At 39.6% G+C, this 19,665-nt stretch overlaps 1 protein-coding gene across 2 annotated transcripts in view; it reads right to left on the reverse strand.

Moving 5' to 3' along the window:
- Positions 1-19,665, reverse strand: part of FAM135B (family with sequence similarity 135 member B) — a 222,141-nt gene that overhangs the window by 30,106 nt on the left and 172,370 nt on the right. For both annotated transcript variants that reach the window (XR_012585806.1, XM_074577897.1), the window contains exons 8-10: positions 8,230-8,383; positions 5,500-5,549; positions 1,410-1,565 (exon numbers count right to left, since the gene is read on the reverse strand). Coding sequence is in view for 1 of the 2 variants with exons in the window: in XM_074577897.1 (XP_074433998.1) it covers positions 1,410-1,565; positions 5,500-5,549; positions 8,230-8,383 (360 nt within the window). In the remaining variant the exon portion in view is untranslated. The remainder of the gene's footprint in view (positions 1-1,409; positions 1,566-5,499; positions 5,550-8,229; positions 8,384-19,665) is intronic.

Raw genomic sequence — 19,665 nt, forward strand, 5'->3', positions numbered from 1 at the left:
ATCAAATGTACTAAGCTGTTAAACTGCAGCCCATACATTACTAATAATATTTGTAAAAGTGACCTCTGTTACAGTGTCAGAAAATGGTAGCGAAAAGCATACGTCATAGCATCTCCCTAAATCCCAGCTGTGCTCCAACAAACGACCTTTCTAAAAAAAGCACTACCATCTCTTCAAAAAGATTGTATCTTAATAGCAAGCCTTTTCATCTGGGACTCTCAAACTGTTTTCCAGAGCTGAGAAAGTATCGTTACACACAGCTGATATGGGGAGGAACTGAAGCACACAAAAGTATGTAATTTGCCAAAGATCAAACAGGCAGTCGGCGTCAATGGAGGCTGGAACCACAGGCTGGGATTTACCTTGCTGGAGCTGGGAGCCTAGAGCGTTGGTTCCCTTGGATGATAGTTAAGGGAGACCTAGTCAAAATAACCAGGGGAATTTCAGCATCGGTCACCTCTTCCTGAATTTTATGTCTCCTTTTCGCAAGCTCAAACATGCTCTTTGGGAAAGCAACCAGAGAGTTGATCTTATTACTCTAGAGAGTAACTGGACCTCCACTGACTTTGACAGGAAGCAGAACATAAGCTGAGACATCAATACCTACACTGTAGATGCCTATATCTAAGCAAGGGGAATCCTACCCTTTTCTCTAATGATTAGAACAGACTACGAGTTCAGCTCAGGTGATGTGCTGAACTTAGGTCTGGTCAATAACCAAAAACACCCTAATGGAAGACACATCACTTTGAGATAATCAGATAAGCAGATCTGACAAAGTTAGTTCAAAAGACAAGTGCTTTTGTGCCTTCTTTATTATCAAGTCCAAGAAGCAATTTCCACATGAACAATATCAATATTTTGTGTGAGGTGTGCACCTCACTAGGTGAAAGGTGAGAACTATAGATATAGATATAGATATAGATATAGATACAGATATAGATATAGATATAGATATAGATGACATAGTGAAGAGAACAAGTCAATATTCCTTATGGTAGTTTTGTGAAAGAGGTTTAGGTAAAATCATCTATTTTTGGTTATTTGACATTGTGATGCTTGTGCTTTTTAAAACAAATGTTCATGATTTATGGAAATCTAGCAAGTACAGGAGGTATCTACTTCTTCCCACCCACCTCCCGTTCCACATTGTATTCTGGTGTTTGAAGTCTATTAATTTTACACAGGATCCTGGGCCCCATAAAAGTAACAGCCTTCATTTCAGAAATTGAAATCTGTGATTTCAAATCCTGTGCTTCACCTCATCTTCACCCCTTGTCCTGCTTACCCCATCTCCAATAAATACTCATATGGGCAGAATAGTATTGGAAATATATATCCAGCTAAATCATTAATGTCTATCAGGAAGCTCTCATTACTGAACTTGCTTTTAACTTCTTTAACAGTACCCTTAGCATGTGATGTTCCTGAGTCAGATAAGCTGTGACTTCTGGGTGGAGAGTGGCCACCTCCAGGAACTGGGTCCACAGGGCCAGGAGGTGGGAGCAAAGCCAGGCGAGGTCCTTGCTTATCTGTTCTGCTATCTTCTCTGGATTGCTCAGAAGCTGGAGGAGAGAGAGGACATTTTGAGAGAGGGGAAATCAGTTTATTAAAGATTAAATCCTTTTAGGAACAACAACAACAAGAAAAATTCCTCATGATTTAGAATTATTGTTAAAGCTACTATTTATTTTACCCCAAATAAAGCTGGTGAGACTTTTTCTTTTACTCTTTAGAAGCCATGTATTTTAGCACAAAGGGTCTCAGCTACACAATTGGAGAGCAAGAAGTGGGAACAGCCTCACTTTTTGTGGACACTTTACTGCAGATGTAGTAATTGGGAAAAAAAATAATCAAAGAAAGCGGGTTCCAAATTATCCACCAGATGGTGCTGGATGCTCTGAAATAATAAACCATGGCTGTCATCTCCTTTCTGGCAGCAAAAGGAGCCTTCTCAGCCATGTCACACTAGGAAACCAGATGGATAACTGGGGCGGGGGGGACGAACAACAAACCCCAAACCCAAACCACCGTATCCCCAAACACACGATGAAAACAGACATCCCAGAGTCTGCCGTTGATTCTCTCCCACACCAGGACATGCTGGGGCCCTCCCTGCCCTCCAGCTCTAGGCTGCAATTCTGCGTTAAAGCTCGGCAACCCAGGAAGTGCATGTCAGCAGCAGTCTCTGCATATCAATCTCCCTGGTTTCACAATGTCTTTAACAAGAGACAGACATTGCATTTTACCTCCATGATTTGGCACAAAGAGTACAGAACTGAGTCCTCTATTCCTAGGGTCCCTACCTCCTTCCATGAAAGCGGTAATACTACCAGAAATACACCAGAAATGATACCAGAGGAATCACTTATCAGTTATCGGCCAGGTCATTTTTGGGTTAGGACTGTAGTCTAGCTGAAAGCCTCCTTATTTTTCGCATTTTATTATGCAGGTAGTTTCCAGATTGGTGACACTGCAAACTAAGCCTTGATTAAAAGCAAATTGTCTGTGTGAGAGAGAGAGAAACAGAGAAAATGTGTGTATGGACAACACAGATACTGTCACGGAGTTTACATTATTTGGGTGCTATTTGGGTTTAACAACTTGTCAAAAATGGCACAAGCTCCAGTACCCATTCTGGAACTGGAAAAACCAGGGGGGTACTGGTAGACAAAAGATCCTGCCCAAACATTTCTCTTTGCAGAGGCAGGGCACTACCTTATTTACTGCACTCAATTTTATATGCTGTATGTCGATTTTTAGGTTTTTTTGTTTAGTCAGTAAGCTGCCTCTTACATCATAAACTAGAAGAACAGTCTTCAAAGAAGATGCATTATTAATGCAAGCCATACTAGGAATAAGTGTATGATGGCTGTTTTTCTAGTTTATTGGTTCTTAACCTTTTGAACATATTAGGGAGGAAGGAAGGAAGGAAGGAAAGGAAGGAAGGAAGGGAGGAAGGAAGGAAGGAAGGAAGGAAGGAAGGAAGGAAGGAAGGAAGGAAGGAAGGGAGGAAGGAAGGAAGGGAGGAAGGAAAGGAAGAAAGGAAGGAAGGAAGGAAGGAAGGAAGGAAGGAAGGAAGGAAGGGAGGAAGGAAGGAAGGGAGGAAGGGAGGAAGGAAAGGAAGAAAGGAAGGAAGGAAGGAAGGAAGGAAGGAAGGAAGGAAGGAAGGAAGGAAGGAAGGGAGGAAGGGAGGAAGGGAGGAAGGGAGGAAGGGAGGAAGGAAGGAAGGAAGGAAGGAAGGAAGGAAGGAAGGAAGGAAGGAAGGAAGGAAGGAAGGAAGGAAGGGAGGAAGGGAGGAAGGGAGGAAGGAAAGGAAGGAAGGAAGGAAGGAAGGAAGGAAGGAAGGAAGGAAGGAAGGAAGGAAGGAAGGAAGGGAGGAAGGGAGGAAGGGAGGAAGGGAGGAAGGGAGGAAGGGAGGAAGGAAGGAAGGAAGGAAGGAAGGAAGGAAGGAAGGAAGGAAGGAAGGAAGGAAGGAAGGAAGGAAGGAAGGAAGGAAGGAAGGAAGGAAGGAAGGAAGGGAGGAAAAGACTAATGTCTGCTTCTAGTTGTGAGACCCTTACTGCACTGCCACACACAGGACGAGCTTAACAACACTAGCAATGCAGGTCAAATCCCAGGGACTAAGTCCCTCAGAGCAAACCCCAGCAATTAAAATGACCACCAAATGTGATTCTGGCTACTCCATTCACATACCTCCTGCTGGGCTGTTCCCTGTGACTGCACCTTTCAAGCCCCACTCAGGGTAGTCTGGCTTTAACAATACTGTCACACAATACAAATTGTGAAGTTTTTTTGAGGAGTTATTTTTGCATGTTTGTTGACAAATCAATCACAATTACAAAAATATTTCCCTTCCACTTTTTCCTGCATTGAGTACCTGCTGTGTTCTTGGGTTGAATACAAAGCTATGTCAGGTTAAACTCACTTTTTTCCCCTTCTTTTGTTTGTATTTAGTTTTAAACATGGACCTGGCTCTGGTAACACAGTGGTAATGGGAGACTAACCCCACAGGCTTCTCTCTGTATGGTTTTTAATAGCATTTTCTTCCTTTATAAATAACTGTTTTTCGTATGTTCTGCTGAAAAGAAATGGGTTTAGTTCATATACTCCTAGAGGCAAAATACTGGGAGAGCATTGCCAATACTAATCTGTACATCTTCCAGCAGTACATGTGACCTCAGCACTTACACTGCAGGGACGGTCAATGCTGTGCCTATTTCCCACCAATATTGTACAAGAGTTCAACATTTATGTCTTGAGAGCGTCTGCAAATTCACTGTCTTTATCATCACATTATGCATAGATGGATCAAATCTATCATCCCAGGATGCTAAGGCAAAATGTTTTCATGACGTACAAGAAAACCAAAGTTTTTATAACGCTCCAGACGACCAGCTGTTCCAGTTGTTGTGTTCACCTATCTGTTGCTATGCTCTTCCCAGCAGCTATCAAATGACAGTCAAAGCAGTCTGGCTTTATTAATATTGTCATGCAAAACAAGTCAATAAGCCTTTTGGGAGAACAAGGATTGTACAGAAATTAGAAAATACAGAGAAATTAATGCTAGCATTAATTTGCTATTGCTAAGCCAACTTGGACTTTCCCAGACAAAGAGAAAATAAGTTCAAAGGAGACATACACAGATTGTATGGTTTGACTTCCTATGCCCTTACAGCTTCCAGATCTAGTAGAGCTGAACCCAGTAACTTATATTTCTCTAAATCATATTCATATGAAATCAGATTTCTTGCAAATTATCCAGGTCATGACTTAAAATTAAAATACTTGCCATTTCAAATATTTTTCACCTATGGCTAACAAAAATTAGCTGGAGTGTGAATGCACTTCCATTTTGGTTTGGAGTCAGCTTCCCTCCATTAATTGTTATTTTGTCATTCTTCCTTATGCTGTCCCTCCTGCTAATAAACTGAGGATATCAAATCTATTAAATCTCCGATTATAAAGGATTTTCCCCAGTGATCAGCTGACGCTTGCATTTTTTCCTGGCACCGTTGAGGGCTTGTTTGTATCTCACTTGAAATGAACATGGCAGAAGCAAGTTCAAGAGAGTAGTTCAGTTGTTTCTGTGCCAAAATCACTTTTTTCATCCCATGAGCTACCCTACATACTGAGGCATTTTTATTTGAAAAGATACGGTTGTACAACCTGCCAAAGGGTCTTTTCTCCTGTCAGCATAAAAGCTGTAATTGCAGCCTTCCCCCAAACCGTATTTTTCTGCATACTCTCATACTCAGGGCTAGGCTCACTAAAGGATGTTAAAGCAATGCAGCTGGTGACTTGCTAAAAGTGACAGAAACATCTTGTAAGTGACTAATTGAAATTATGTGAAATTGTTGGTGGAAGAGGAACATTCAACAAACTTTCTGCTGGCAACACATTCCCTTTCTCCCCACTCCAATATGTGACTGGGCTGTCTCAGAGCACTCAAAAAATGGACTTGAAAAAAGTATGGGCAGATTCTGCTGAAGAAAATACCTGCAGCTCCGTACAAAACTGAGATAACGTCTCTTCCACAGATAGCTCCTCTAGGGAAAAAACACAAAGACAGACATCAGGGTTGAGAACAATAAATATGAAATGTTAATGCTCTGCTGTTTATTCATGTGAGAAATAGGTTATTTGATATTCTTTCCTGACAGACAAGTTTCTGTTTGGATGTGGGTTCTCCACAACCCACCTTGTACCGGTGCAGGTGCAGGTACAGCTTCTGCTCATATAGCCTGGACCACTAAAACTGTAGACGTTCTGGAATGATGTTGACAGGACAAAGATGACAGAATTTGGCTTTTCATTGTCTGCCCTCTCTTTTACTAAAAGTTTGCTTGTTCGCCTTTAATATTTATGGCCAACTCCAGAACTGAATGCAAAGTCTCACCGTGGCAAAGTCTGAGCAACTGATGTGCAAGAAATGGTTCTCCCTGTTGTGCTACTCAGGACTGTGTAAATGATACCAGATGTCCAACTAGTAGAAGGTTGGGCACCTCTGTACTGCCTTGTGGAGTGTGCAGTACCTCTCCACTCCTACAGCAAGAAGCAGTGCTTTGATGTAGTCCTGAGAGAATCCAGCACAGGGACACTCCACTTTAAATGCACCACTGACCATAAGGCAAAAGAGGACATAAATCAACTCTCCGACTTTGGCAGCTTGATTTTGCAATGCGGAGCTTTCTAATAGTATCCGTAAAAAAACAAAGCAGAACAACCAACAGGCCAGTCCCCTCCCCAGTCCCCAAATGACTCTTAAATGGTACTAAGGAATGGGAACGGGGAAACTGAGATGGGTAGCGCCTTGAAAAGAGCCATCCTCAGCTGGTCACATATGGGAAATAATCATTCCCAATTTAAATGTCTAAACAAGGCTATTTTTTTTTTATATGCTATTCAGGGAGCTAAAAAAAAAATAATAATAATTAAGAAAGTCTGCAGAGACTTACAGTCTTGGATTTATCTTGACTATCTTTAGAAACCTATGACGAGATTAATCTGACCAATATAGATGTTTACAACAGAATGAGTCATTTACATTGTCTCCCTGGTCAGTGGAGAAAAATGAGCAAGAGCAAGGTGCGATTCCTGCCATCCCAAGGTATAAAGCACTACTTGTCAGATAACATATTTTATTGTCCTAAATGGGCCTGATTCTTCCTAATGATTGTAAGGAGACAGATATGAATGTTTTTTTCATATTCATCATACTGGTTGAATCTTACACCCCATGGTTTTGCTGAGTTTTGCAACAGGCATCAGATTAGCTTTAAAACTAAATCTTCAGAAGATTTTCAGACTCTGAATAAAATGATGCAAATAGCACTTTGCTCAAGAGGCTAAAAAGGGTATTTGCATTTAGCAAATTTGCATGCATTCCAACAAGCACATTTGCAAATTAAGTGCCTGCTTCAGTACCGGTAGTCATTTGAAAACCAAGCTAATTGTATTTAGAAAGCCCGTATATGCTCTGGGGTAGTTCAAGTTGTGGTCAACCAACCATACATAACTGCCATCTCCCAACCTATTAGCCTCTGCAGGTGAGACACAAATCACCTATTACATGTGCCTGATAACCAAGATGCCTGAAGCATGAGTTTGGTTGCTTGTTGGATTCTGAGAGCTTATAAGTTGCAAATAAAAATGCTGTAATTTATTTTTTTTCTCATAGCTGGATTGAATAACACAGTATGTGCTCTTCCCACCCTAAGAGTTTTAGGCTATCTTGAAGGAAAATGTATGCTGGGGAACAAAACATGAAGTGGAAAACAGGAGCTATAAAGCCCGTAAGTCTGTAAAGTATAATTTATTATGTTTGATAGTTCTTGTGTACAAGCACTATACAGTGAAACTAGAAAATGGGTTTTGCTCCTTTTTTAAATCTCCTGGCCAGTGTAATCGAGTCTCCTAATATAATTATCTCTGCAACATAACAAACTGATAACATCAAAACCTGTGTACAGAAATACAAAGACATAAACACACAGATGAGAAATCATGAGCCACATTCCTTGAATTCAAAGAAATAGGTGGGAGAGCAGGAATTAGTCAGGGATGTGCCTCATTTTCACAGGAGCTCATGCTGTCGTTACAAACATGACTAAGCACAAATTACAGAGCTCCATCACGCAAACCCAGCCAGCCAGCACTTGCACATTGGACCCAACGGGCCTGACTAGCCAAAAAAAGCTGCTGCCAAAACCAGAAAATCTATTAAACAATCAAATTAGGAAGAAAAACACAATCATTTTAAAAAGCGAGTTGTAATTATGTAATTGGCAGGGAAGAAATACATTGTAAATTGTAAATGAGGGAATATGTTTCAAAAATACTCATATCACCTTTCAGATTTTTCTTTTCAGTTTTAAAAAAAGATGTTAGAGTCCTCCCCAGATCTCACGGCAATTCAGAACTGGAAGTTCAAGTCTTCAAAAAGCAACTGGGACAAAAATCACTGAAAAGCAAGTATTTTGAGAAGTTTATCAAAACTTTTTACCCCTCTACACATCAGGCTACCTCCAGTTCCTATAAAAGGATTTATATAAACTGAGAAGGCAGTCATCTTTAACATTGCGCAAAAAAAAAAAACCCACTAGTCAGAAAACAGGGACAAAAATCCTCTAAAAATCTATGAAAAGCCCAAGAATTTTTGTACTACAATGTGTATTGAAAATGCAGCACTGTACAATCCTCAGTGATTTTAAATGTCTGTTCACTTACCCAATTTCAGCTGTGGTAAATCAGGAATCTCCTTCATTATGAGGGCGTAGTACGTGTGAAGTCCTCTTTGAGCATTCAAGAGCAGATGACAGAGGTCCTTATGCCATTTGTATGCATGCTGCATGCAGTTTTCAGACGGGGCATAAAAGCTGCCCTGTGCAACAGAGGATCAAGAAAATAAAATACAGAGATTAAAATTCATAGTCTCCATTTGTTCTAGAGGTTTTCACAAAAAAAAAAAACAAAAACATTTGTGGGCAGCCTTTCACTTCTAATCAAGCAGCTGGCAAACAAAGAGGCGTTTTAAACACCCCTACCTCCTAGCCACCTAACTAGCTAGATGTGCAACCATAATAGTGCCTCATTTTACATGTATATTTTGCCCAAACCATACCAAAACTATTAGGCCCCAGCAATACTGCCACAGGTACAAAGACCCTTGGTCCAAACACTCTAAGAGAGAAGTCCATCTCTGTCCTTCGCACACGTCCCACTGTGGAGTCGATGTCTCCCCACAACGTAGGGAGTGCTGTGCAAAAGCACGTCCCCTCTGCCACAGGAGAAGGGGTGGAAAGGTCTATAAGGATGGCTACAATCACTTTCCTTTTTCCTCATATCCTCTTATCCCCTTCTGCAAAGGCTGTAGCTTGATGTCATTGTGGTATGTTTTGTTATGAGTATTAGCGAAAAAAATGCAGACCAGTATGAGCCACTCTGTACTGCAGGACCAATGTCTGGATTAGTGTATCTCTCGTGGGAGAGGAGATGTAATTGGACAGATCACAGCATGTTTAATGTAAAAATTCCCCAAATAACACATTTACACTTAGAACGTAAGGTGAGTTTGCATTAGGGCACCATAAATCAAAAGTTTTCACTTCTGTCAAAAAACACCTCTTGTATAAATTACTCATTTCTGAAATTTGCAGATTTAAAATAAAACTATTTATTAAACTGCAGGTTTGTGCCCAGGATTTCATGGAGAGTTGCAAGGAGTAGTACGACAACTATCAATAACAGCTCATATTTTTGAGGTCTCTGTATGCGTTTTACAATTTTTATCCAACGATGCGGTAGAAAAATGTGTGAGCACTTGCAATCCATGATTATATCTGGTTGTTATTCCCCCAAACAGGAGTAAGTTATCTGTACTGCAGGAGAAGAAAGGGTTATGAAAACAGAGAAGTGAGAAAGCCACCTAGGTGCTTTGTCCTTGAACTCTACGAAACATCAGAGAATACATCTAAATCTGCTTTTTACAGCATATGGGATGCACAAAGGCACCAGAATAGAACTCTCAATGTTGCACGACTGTGGGGAAACATGAACAATCTGCAATTTAATCCACTGCTGATCTCCAATGGGGTAAGAATACAATTCCTACATGCCAACTAGGTACTGATTCCCTTTTTGGACCCTAACAGTCCCAATAGCTATGCATCTCCAGGAGCAACAGTGAAGACTCACGAACCACACAGCAGTGCCTCTCCTGTGCTGTTCTCCCTTTGACTTCCCTAAAATCTGTATTTCATGCCTCTCAGCTCGAGCTGGGATGTTTCTCTGAGCTTTCGCATGCAAATCTTCACGATGTTAACTAGCATTCTGTGGTAGACACAAAGGGAACTGCTTGTCTTGACCCACAGAGAAACGGCTGATGATAATTGAGGGAGCTGGTTGTTCTTGGAAGGTTTCAAAACCTCCAGGCTCAGCACGAATCTATTTTTTTTCTTACTATGGAATATAGAAAAAAGGAGCATAAAGCAACGCTGATGGAAACAATAGAAAATTGGAAGTGGGTTGATATACAATGTCACGAAAAAATGTCCTTTTTTATAATCCACTGCTGGTTTTTTTAGGCAAAAATTACTCTGCCATTTAAATGCTACACTGACGAGAAGAAGGAAAAATATGAGATAATTTCATAGTTTATATCAATACTATAACATGATATTGTTGTGCAAGACTACACTTTAATAGGTCTATTTTCAGCCGTTCTTGGCATAGATTATTGTTTAAAACTAAAAATAAAAAGTAATAGGAAAATGCAACTGCAAGTGCACTCAAAAAATGTGTGAGTTAAAGATGCTGAAAATCTGTTTTAAATTCTTTAGTGTTTGCCCTTATGGTGTGCTTTCAAATTTGACCTCAGTTGAATTCATAAAAATTCTTAGAGACCAGACAGGTTTCAGGAGAATATACTTTGCAAAGATTTACACAGTAGTAGAACGTGAATGGGGAAAGAACCATTATAAAAAAAATCATAAAACCAGTTCATTGGGGACTATATGTTCGCAGCGTAACTTGGTCACTGTTATAGAAATTTAGAATAATTTAGGCTGGAAGGGACGTCTGGAGATCATCTAGTCCAACTGCCTGCTTGACACAGGTCTAATCAGATCAAGTTGCTCAGAGTTGTGCCCTGCTGAGTCTTGAACATCTCTGAGGAAGCAGATTCCACCACGTCTCTGGGAAACACGTTCCAGGGTTTTACTGCCTTCACAGCCATTTTTTTTCCCTTGTATCAAGTCAGAATTTCCCAGGTTTCAACTTGTGTGTGTCGCCTCTCATCAGACAACACCTCTCATCCCACATGCCTTGCAAAAACAACAGGCACCTGGAGTCATTGCCTTACTAATCTGTCAGCTGAGGATTTTAAATACGAAACCTAAAATTGTTTATTTACTGTAAAGACAACTCTAGGATTGATATCACTGTGGGGATTTTAAATGTGTGAATAGCAAGAGCGTATGTATGGGGGATTAGACTGTTTTTTTAGCAACAGAGACAAGCCACCTCATTAATTGTTTCAGAGCTCTAGGGTCCTCTGGAATCAAGAGAAAGAGCAGAGCCTTGGCCACCATTTTAGCCATACTCTATACAATTCAGCCTGGATCCTCATTTTGGAAAAGGAAGTGCTTTAGAATGGAAGAAGTATGGCTAGCAAATGGTACAGTCCGAAGTGATGTTGGTTTTCTGCATAAGTAGGATCATACTGAGTCCACACAAGGTGTTCCTTCTGCTCCCTCCTTAAAGGAGTGCCATCTTCTAATATTAAGCACTAAGCACTAAGATGTATTTCTCATAGAAAAAGGTTCCAGTTTTATACCTTCCTCTTTAAGAGAAAATATATAAGGAGAAAGATTGTCAAATATCTTCATTAAAAGCAAACAATACAAAAATTCTGGGCTCTGAGACAAGGACTCACGCATGCAAACTTAGATACCTATTTCTGAGCTACCACCTCTGTTGAGAGATGGAGAACTGATAAAGAAAAAGACATTGCTGGGGAATGATTGTTTTCATCATAAAGCTGACATCTAAAATCAAGGAACTGAACTGCGGCCATTTCCTCCCATTAATTATGAAGGAAGCATAGGACAACTGACCATGTTCTAAACTGTAGACACAGAATCAGGAGCGCTGAGTACAACCACAACAGACAAGAAAAATTTCCTTTAGCATTGCTGTCCATTGAAATGTAAACTTTCTTCAAATTACTGTAAGATATGGATCATATACACGTGTGCATAGAGGGCTGAAAAGATTGCTCCCAGATCTCCTTTCTCTTCCTGTCCCGTCTCTCTAGGAGGAATACCTGTGCCAAAGAAAGGTGCTGTGCTTTGAGAATATCGTTGCATGGTGGGAACAGCACTGCACAGTTGCAATTCAAGGCAATGCCAAACTGGCACAGCCCAGGCCATGTCGTGGGTGAGTAAGAGGCCATATCATTAAGCTGAAGGATTTTGATGAAACTCTATTAAATGGCAACTGACTTTGAAACCCTATTGTTTAATAGGAACATCCATCCTAATTTGAAAAATCATCACGTCAAGGTGGAAAGTGAGCGTGATAGGAAAAAAGACATGAAGCTCCAAATCTCTGGTCCTTCAGTGACTTAAAGACATTACTGCTCTCACAGGACTGTTTCTTTGGAAAGTTGTCACACACATAGAGGAGGCAGAGCAGGACATAGCAGCGATTATTAAACCCACCTCAGGGACAGTTTAAGCTAATGTGAACTGAGGTCTGTGCATCCTCATCTGCAGGGATCCCAGCAGGGCAGGCATCTGTCAGATGATGCCACTACAAACTGCTTCAGCTAAATCAGCTTATCTGTCACCGTTCAGTTATCTGAGAAATGTCAAGAAATGTCTTCCTTTGGGATGGTCTGAAGAATGCTAACCTTCCACATTTGTTATTTTAATTGCATCTTCTTCTGTGTATTTATTTAGGTGGTCCCCTATTTCCTAGGTTATAGCCTGAAACAGAGATTCAGTCTACAATACTAACAAATCAAGTTCAGTAACAAACATGGTACATGTTATTCTGAGGAAAAGCACTGCCATAAAACTATCAGTCAGGAAAACCAGTAGCTGTGACCCATTAAACAGCTCGAAAATGTTCAGCTCTCTGGGTTTCTTGAATCAGGAGGACAGATATCTTATATTCCGAAGAGTTTACTTCTGATCAAGACAAAATTATCAAAAGAAAAGTTCATACCGAAGCTGACAATGCCAGCTTGTGCAAAGCATGATGGCTGCCCTGGCCTTGTGACATCCATTGTAAAAAGTACAGTTAGTTTCCTTTTGTAAAGAACCTCATGACCCTTTCAATTAATTCCTTTGTTCTACTGTTATTTTAATCTCATTAGTTTGTAGGTAGACAGATTTTTCTATGCTAGTTGTAAAATGCACCTGCACTGATTTCCTTTCCCAAGACCTTATCTGTCTGTAACAGTAGACTGTATCTCCGGCTTTTGCCATTTTTTACTTCTGAAAACGTTGGGAGCAAATGAATGCCTGACAAACCTTCATTTCAAGACGTACCACCTAAAGGTACTCTGATAGCAATGATGGATGACAACACAGAAGCTAATAGGACTGACACCAGAGAAAAGTATGACTTCTATTGTGCCAACATCAACAGAGGCAAAACAGATCAAGAAAAACAAGACATGATGGGAAAAAAGGAAGTCAGGAAAACAATGCAAACAACTGCAAATAATGTGGATAATTGCAGACTCTGCAATGATTTGTTTTGAGAATTGTTGGGGTTTTTTTTCCTGTGTGTTTGAAAGAACATCATCTGTATTGATCCCAGATGAAAAAAAAAGAAAAAAGTTGTCCCATTAGCTGACAAATTAGATTATTTTCCAGAATCTATCTGATGAACTCAGCTATGGGATTCCTTTTCATGTTGAGCAAGTTACCGGTAGGGAGGCAGGCATATTATCAGGACTGAACTATTTCTGTGAGTGCTAGATTTGAAAAGCTGGAGACAAGGAAGTCGATGAGGTTGCACCTTGTGTAATTTCTGACAGAAAATGTTCTTTTGGTGTGCTCCCAGACTAGAAGTGAGGTATCAAACTGCATGTATTATACGAAAGTAGAATCAGAATCATTTAGGTTGGAAAAGACCTTTAAGATCATCGAGTGCTACCATAAACCAAGGACTGCTAAGTCCAGCACTAAACCATGTCCCTAAGTGCCATGTCTACACGTCCTTTAAATACCTTCAGGGATGGTGACTTAACCTCTTCCCTGGGCAGTTGTGGGACACAGTGTCAAAGGCTTTACTAAAGTCCAAGTAAACAACATCCACAGTCTTTCCCTTATCCACCAAGTGGGTCACCTTGTCATAGAAGGAGTAGTTTAGTCAAGCAGGACCTGCCTTTCATAAATCCATGATGACTGGGCCTGATCACCTGGTTGTCCTGTACGTGCCATGTGATGGCACTCAAGATGATCTGCTCCATAACCTTTCCTGGCACTGACGTCAGACTGACAGGCCTGTAGTTCCCCGGATCCAAGTGAATGTGACATTTTCTAACCTGTAGTCAACTGGCAGCTCCCTGGTTAGCCAGGACTGCTGATAAATGATGGAAAATGGCTTTGTGAGCACATCTGCCAGCTCCCTCAATAACCTCGGGTGGATCTTATCTGACCCCATAGACTTATGTATGTCTAAGTGGTGTAACAAATGCTAAACATTTCTTCTTGGATTATGGGAGCTTCATTCTGCTCCCTATGTCTGTCTTCCAGCTCAGGGGGCTGGGTATCCTGAGAACAATTGTCTTAAAGACTGGCAGCATATTCCCATTGGAGCCCTGTCTGGGAAGTTGAGTCAGTCGTGGTGGGTGCAGAGTTTAGGAGGACGGGGCCTTCTGCCAGGTGGATACCACGGGTCAAGCCAGCAGAGTTACAGCGCACTTCCCGTGCGCCCTTCCCATGCAAACTGGAGCTGCTCACCTCGGCAACTGGTTAAATGTAAAATACTTCATAGTTCCTTGCTTCTCAGTGGTGAAATAGAGAAAACAATTTTCCTAAGTGTCAGCTGAGGACACATTATATCAAAAAGGATATATCATTTAAGGTATGTTTGCAGGGTGTAATGAAGAATCATGTACATATAGCCTTAATTTCTCCATTTCTCAGTTTACTGAGCAGTGATGCATAAAGAAAAACCTAGACAAATGGCAGATAAAACCAACTGCCTGGTGTTTTGGAAATTTCAAGGCTTTGGACCAACTTGATCATGTTCTGCAAAGCTAAATCCCAACACTGGACTGTGATTATCCCTTGCCCACTCTCCTCTAGTACTTTCTCCTAGATTTACCCAGCCAAGTAAAATACCCTACAAAATCAACAACTCCAAACAAACTAAATATTCTTGACAATATCACTGCTGAATACATTTAAATAAATCAGCCTTTTAAATGAATAGGTGTCCTGTGCAATGGTCTTTTCAGTCAATAGATTTCTCCTATAATTAAAGTATATTACTTTATAAATGTACTTTTCCTTTATTAGAAGAGAAAGGAAAATTACTTGAGAAAAGCAAACACTGTAATTAAATTAGGTTCATGCCAATTCATTATTCAAACGCAGAGAACAATTTGTGAATATCCACTTCCAGTGTACTAAATCCATCTAATACCAAAAGGCATCAATTGGATTTTACGCTTTGTAATATACAGTAAGTTGCTTGTATTTGTTTTGTATTAGAGTAATTTCACAAGCTACATTAACTGTGTGCAATATTGAACAATAGCACTAACAGTTGGTAAATTACACCCTTTACATTTAATCCAATTCAAAATGGCATTTCATAGTTCAGATTCAAATTCAAATTGCTTGTGAAGAATTTTAAGATACTAAAAAGCCCTTCCAGGCTAAGTAGACAAGATATGCAATCTCCAGTGGTATTTCATATATAGCAGAACCAGCTCACCCTGCCTACTTCTGGTGAAGATCTAGAGAACTGTTAGAAACAGGAACAAATCCCAGCATCCTGAGACAAATGCAGTTTCTCAGAGCACAGTGTCTTCCCATTTGTCTGCATGCCCATATTGGTCACCTAATATATAAATTTTATTCTAGCTTTGAACCAACTGACCAAGGAGATTCTTCATCTGTACTTTGGAGGCTGTTTTCTAAGATAGGAGATTTCCTGCTATTTGGTGGCTGGAAATGAAATTATAGCTATGGCTTGAGTTAATAATTGTGTTTACACCCCATTATCATTTTTTGTAAAAGAAAGCAGATTAAAAGATAACAATTTCTGGTAATTAGGGATATGACTGAAGCACACGCACGCAATATTACTCTGTCACATGTGTAGGACCACAAATGGCAGAGAGGGATATTTTTATTTTATAATTAAAGAAAAAAAAAGGCAAAACGGGAAAGGAACCAGGAATTACATCATGCCAGCTATGCTTGTTAATTACTTCACAAACATTTATATCTGTAAAGTGTTTGTTGAAAAGCAACAACCAAACAATGCAACAACCAAACAAAACCCCCCCTAATTGATTGGGATCTTTGCATCAGGTGACACTTGTACGGGACTCCAGTCTCCTGAGCAGGACAGTGGGTTGCTGCCCAGAGGATGGTGCAAGTCTCCGTTGCAAGTGTCCTTACACTGACCTTCAGCTGGATCAGGTGAGATTCCCCCAGCTGTTGTTCTGCTGAATTCCTATACCAGCCAGGCTGTGGTCCTGTGTGACCACTCCAGCACACGCATCTTCCAGTGTTGTTAAGTATCTTAAACTGCATCTGAAACATCCCATTAATATCTCAACTGTTTATGAAAGACTGTTCTAGAAAGACCTCTGCAGGAATACTTCCTATTCACCATCCACGAGAGTCTCATCTGTGTTCAGTTTGATCACTTCTGCATCACGAACCTCTCATCAGAATGTCTGTGACAGCCAGACTGAGCACCCAGGATGTTTGTCGTCATACCAAAGCACACCAGTTGCACTGATCAGTTTTTCTAGGAGATGCTTGGAGGAATCTCTGGGTCTGACCAAAATTCCCACCCAGAAATATTCTATAGCAATGAATTAATGCTGTTTCTAATTGTTGTCACCTTATCTCAGGTTGATCCATTATCTCATCCATATAGGAGACAAACTGAGGGGCTCCTGGACCACCAGAGAATTAATGCCTAAGTGCACTGAGTGTCCATACGATCGCAACACTGTCACCCTTCTATTCCATAACTATAACTATAGGATGAACTTGAACTTCATATTTATAACACATTTCACTTAAATTCATAGCTCTTGCCACCAATGATAAAATGCTTTATTTTGCAGAAGCTGACAAATGCTTTCAGAAGCACAATTTCCAAAAGATTCATATTACTTATATTGCAGTTAAGACAGAGACCTCCATAAAAACAGAAGGTCTTCCTACTTAGCCCTCCACAGAGACAGACAGCAAACGTAGATTTACTAAATGGCTAAACTTGTTTTAGTTTTTCATTTTTCCTGACCTTCATTTCTCTCTTTCTCCCTTAATCCTGTTTTTTATTTCTTGCTGAGTAACCAATAGTAGACCAACAGATGTTCCCTTTTCACATGACTACGCATGTAGAGGGAGATATGATATATCCTTGTTAATCAAATCAGTGTTGTGAATGTAAAATGTAAAATCTAAACCTTGAGCAGAGAGCACCAGTGGTGGGAGAAAGTTTTTATCCCATTTACTGAAACCAGTTGCATGGCAGAAATTGTTTTTGTCTTAAAGAAATTATTGTGTAAGTATGCTAAATTGAACTCTGAGAGAAGACCAAAGAGGCAAAGAATGTCTTATGAGCCCCAAAGTAGTTCCTATGTCAGAAATTACATGGAATCCAAAGGGAAAAAAAGAACCTTGATTATTTAAAATGAATTAGTTTCAATGGGAACATTTCATGAGAAAAACAGGAAAAAAAAAGAAAAATAATGCATAAATATATATCATATATATAAAAAAACCTATATGTATACACACATGTGCGTATATATTTACATTTTCGTACAGCTGTGAAAAAAAACCCAAACCAAAAAAATTCCCTTTCATTAATTCACTCATCAATTGAAAATAATTTCTAGATCCCCGTGCCAGACAGTGAAAAATTATTGGCAAATCTGAAACCACACCATAGTTCAAAGACATGAAAGTCCACAGTGGCCAACTTGTGGATGCCATCCTGCGGTGACATACTGTTTCTCCTTAGCCTGGTTTCCTCAGCAAACACTGCATATTCAGTCCTCCTGTCTGTGTATGTGTCACTCTGCCAGGGCTGACGGCAATTTTTCTAAATGGTGACTGAATTCAACCTTCTTTGAGAAACAGGAAAAAGTCCCCAAGAAAACTAAATGCCTAGAGGTGTCATGAAAATGGGCAGCAAAGAAAGAAAAGGGACTTTAAATATTTGTCTAACAGAAAGACTGTAGACTGTATATAAGAGGCATGGTACACAAACCTTGATCCTATCTGACAGAGACACAATACATCTCTGTGCTCTCCGTTTGTCAGCAGCAGATCTGTGAACACAAACTTTCTTGAGGGATGGGTGACAACCACTTAAGCCAGCTCCTGTAAACTTCATTCTTCTAATAACCACTAACAGGAAGACAACGTGCTTATGGGACAAACAGTGATGGAAAACTGGGGAAATGAAGTATCTTCCATCAAACAAAGCGAAAGCTAGAAACAAACTTGAGATAAACAGATATATTGGACTAGGAGGCACTTGAATGTGCATATTCTATCAATGTAATAAACTGCCTTTCTTGTATTGATTTACTAGTATGTTATATGATATGATGGTTCATTACCCAAAGCTCTAAAATAGAATAAAAAGAAAATCACTGTATTATATTTACCTTTGATTTATATGACACTGGTAACACTAATCAAAAATGTCCATAAAGGACAATAGTTAGAAAGGCATTGACGATATATGGAACGATTTATGTTTCTCACTAAATCTGCTATGTAAGAAAATGGTATTTCATAAATACAAGATGCAATTTGACATTTATATTAAGTCTTAGAGTTACTTTGTCAAAATCACTGGGATGATAATATAGTAGAAAAAATATGTGAGATTGGAGTCAGATTTTGGGACAATTTACACTTTGTACAAAATTAGCAGGAAGAAAGTATTTGACAGGAGACCCTTAAAAAACAGGAACCATTAGGTTTGAAAAAGAGCCATCCTCTGAACAGGTAGTAGAGAATTATCTTTGTCAGCTCTAAGCGTTCTGTCTTAGGGTTTCAATACTGTAAGTTATTGTTGAAAACACAAGCTGTAGGTTTCTTAATTACAAGTGTCTGAGAAAGAAGAAGTGGTCAAGAAAGTATTTGACACGAAAATTTCCATCTAAAAATAGCATTCTAGTAAAACAAAAATGCTTTACAGGTCACATTAAGGTTTCCCTCAAAGTCCTTCTAGGAGAAAAATCTAGTAAAACGCTGATAAAATTCCAAATGTTGACACTCTTAGAATAAACTGATTTTTCATTTCAAATACAACTTCTGGCTTTTTTTTTTGTTTTCTTTTCCATCAAGATCATGTTCAGATAGCAGTATATCATACAGTTTATAGGCCCAAAACAAAACCAAGAGCTTTCTTCTATGCACAGGTCTTTTTGTCTGTTGTGGCTTTTCCCCAGATTTTTCTTTTAGGTGACATTTCACAATTTTTTTATTTCTGTTCATTAGAAATGAAGCCAAATTCTGAAATCTGCTCAATTTGTATGAAATCTCTTTCTCACATTACTTTGAAAACTGAACGTGATGTCTAGAGGTCAAGTTACATCCTAATATATCATCACAAGCATCTACAATCATGATGGCTCTTCATGTAAAAGGACATATAGGGTATTCTGTAGAAGTCTTAAAAAGTTCTGACGATGATGAGTAAGAAGGGAAAAAAATTACATTTCCTCCACCTGATCTCTAGGGTTATACATCACTATAGGGAAAATTAAAGCCATAAAAAGATGTCTTTAGCAGTAAATTAAGCACTGGGGAAGACATCTCATGAAAGTTAGAGCAGGTGTCTGACAGGAGGCATACTTCTTCCAAGACGAGCATTGAATCATCTGGCACAAGAAAAGTCATATGCTTTCCTTTACCTGTTGGATACATGTATGAA

This window comes from Larus michahellis, chromosome 2 (assembly GCF_964199755.1).
Source record: "Larus michahellis chromosome 2, bLarMic1.1, whole genome shotgun sequence".
NCBI classification, from domain to species: domain Eukaryota; kingdom Metazoa; phylum Chordata; class Aves; order Charadriiformes; family Laridae; genus Larus; species Larus michahellis.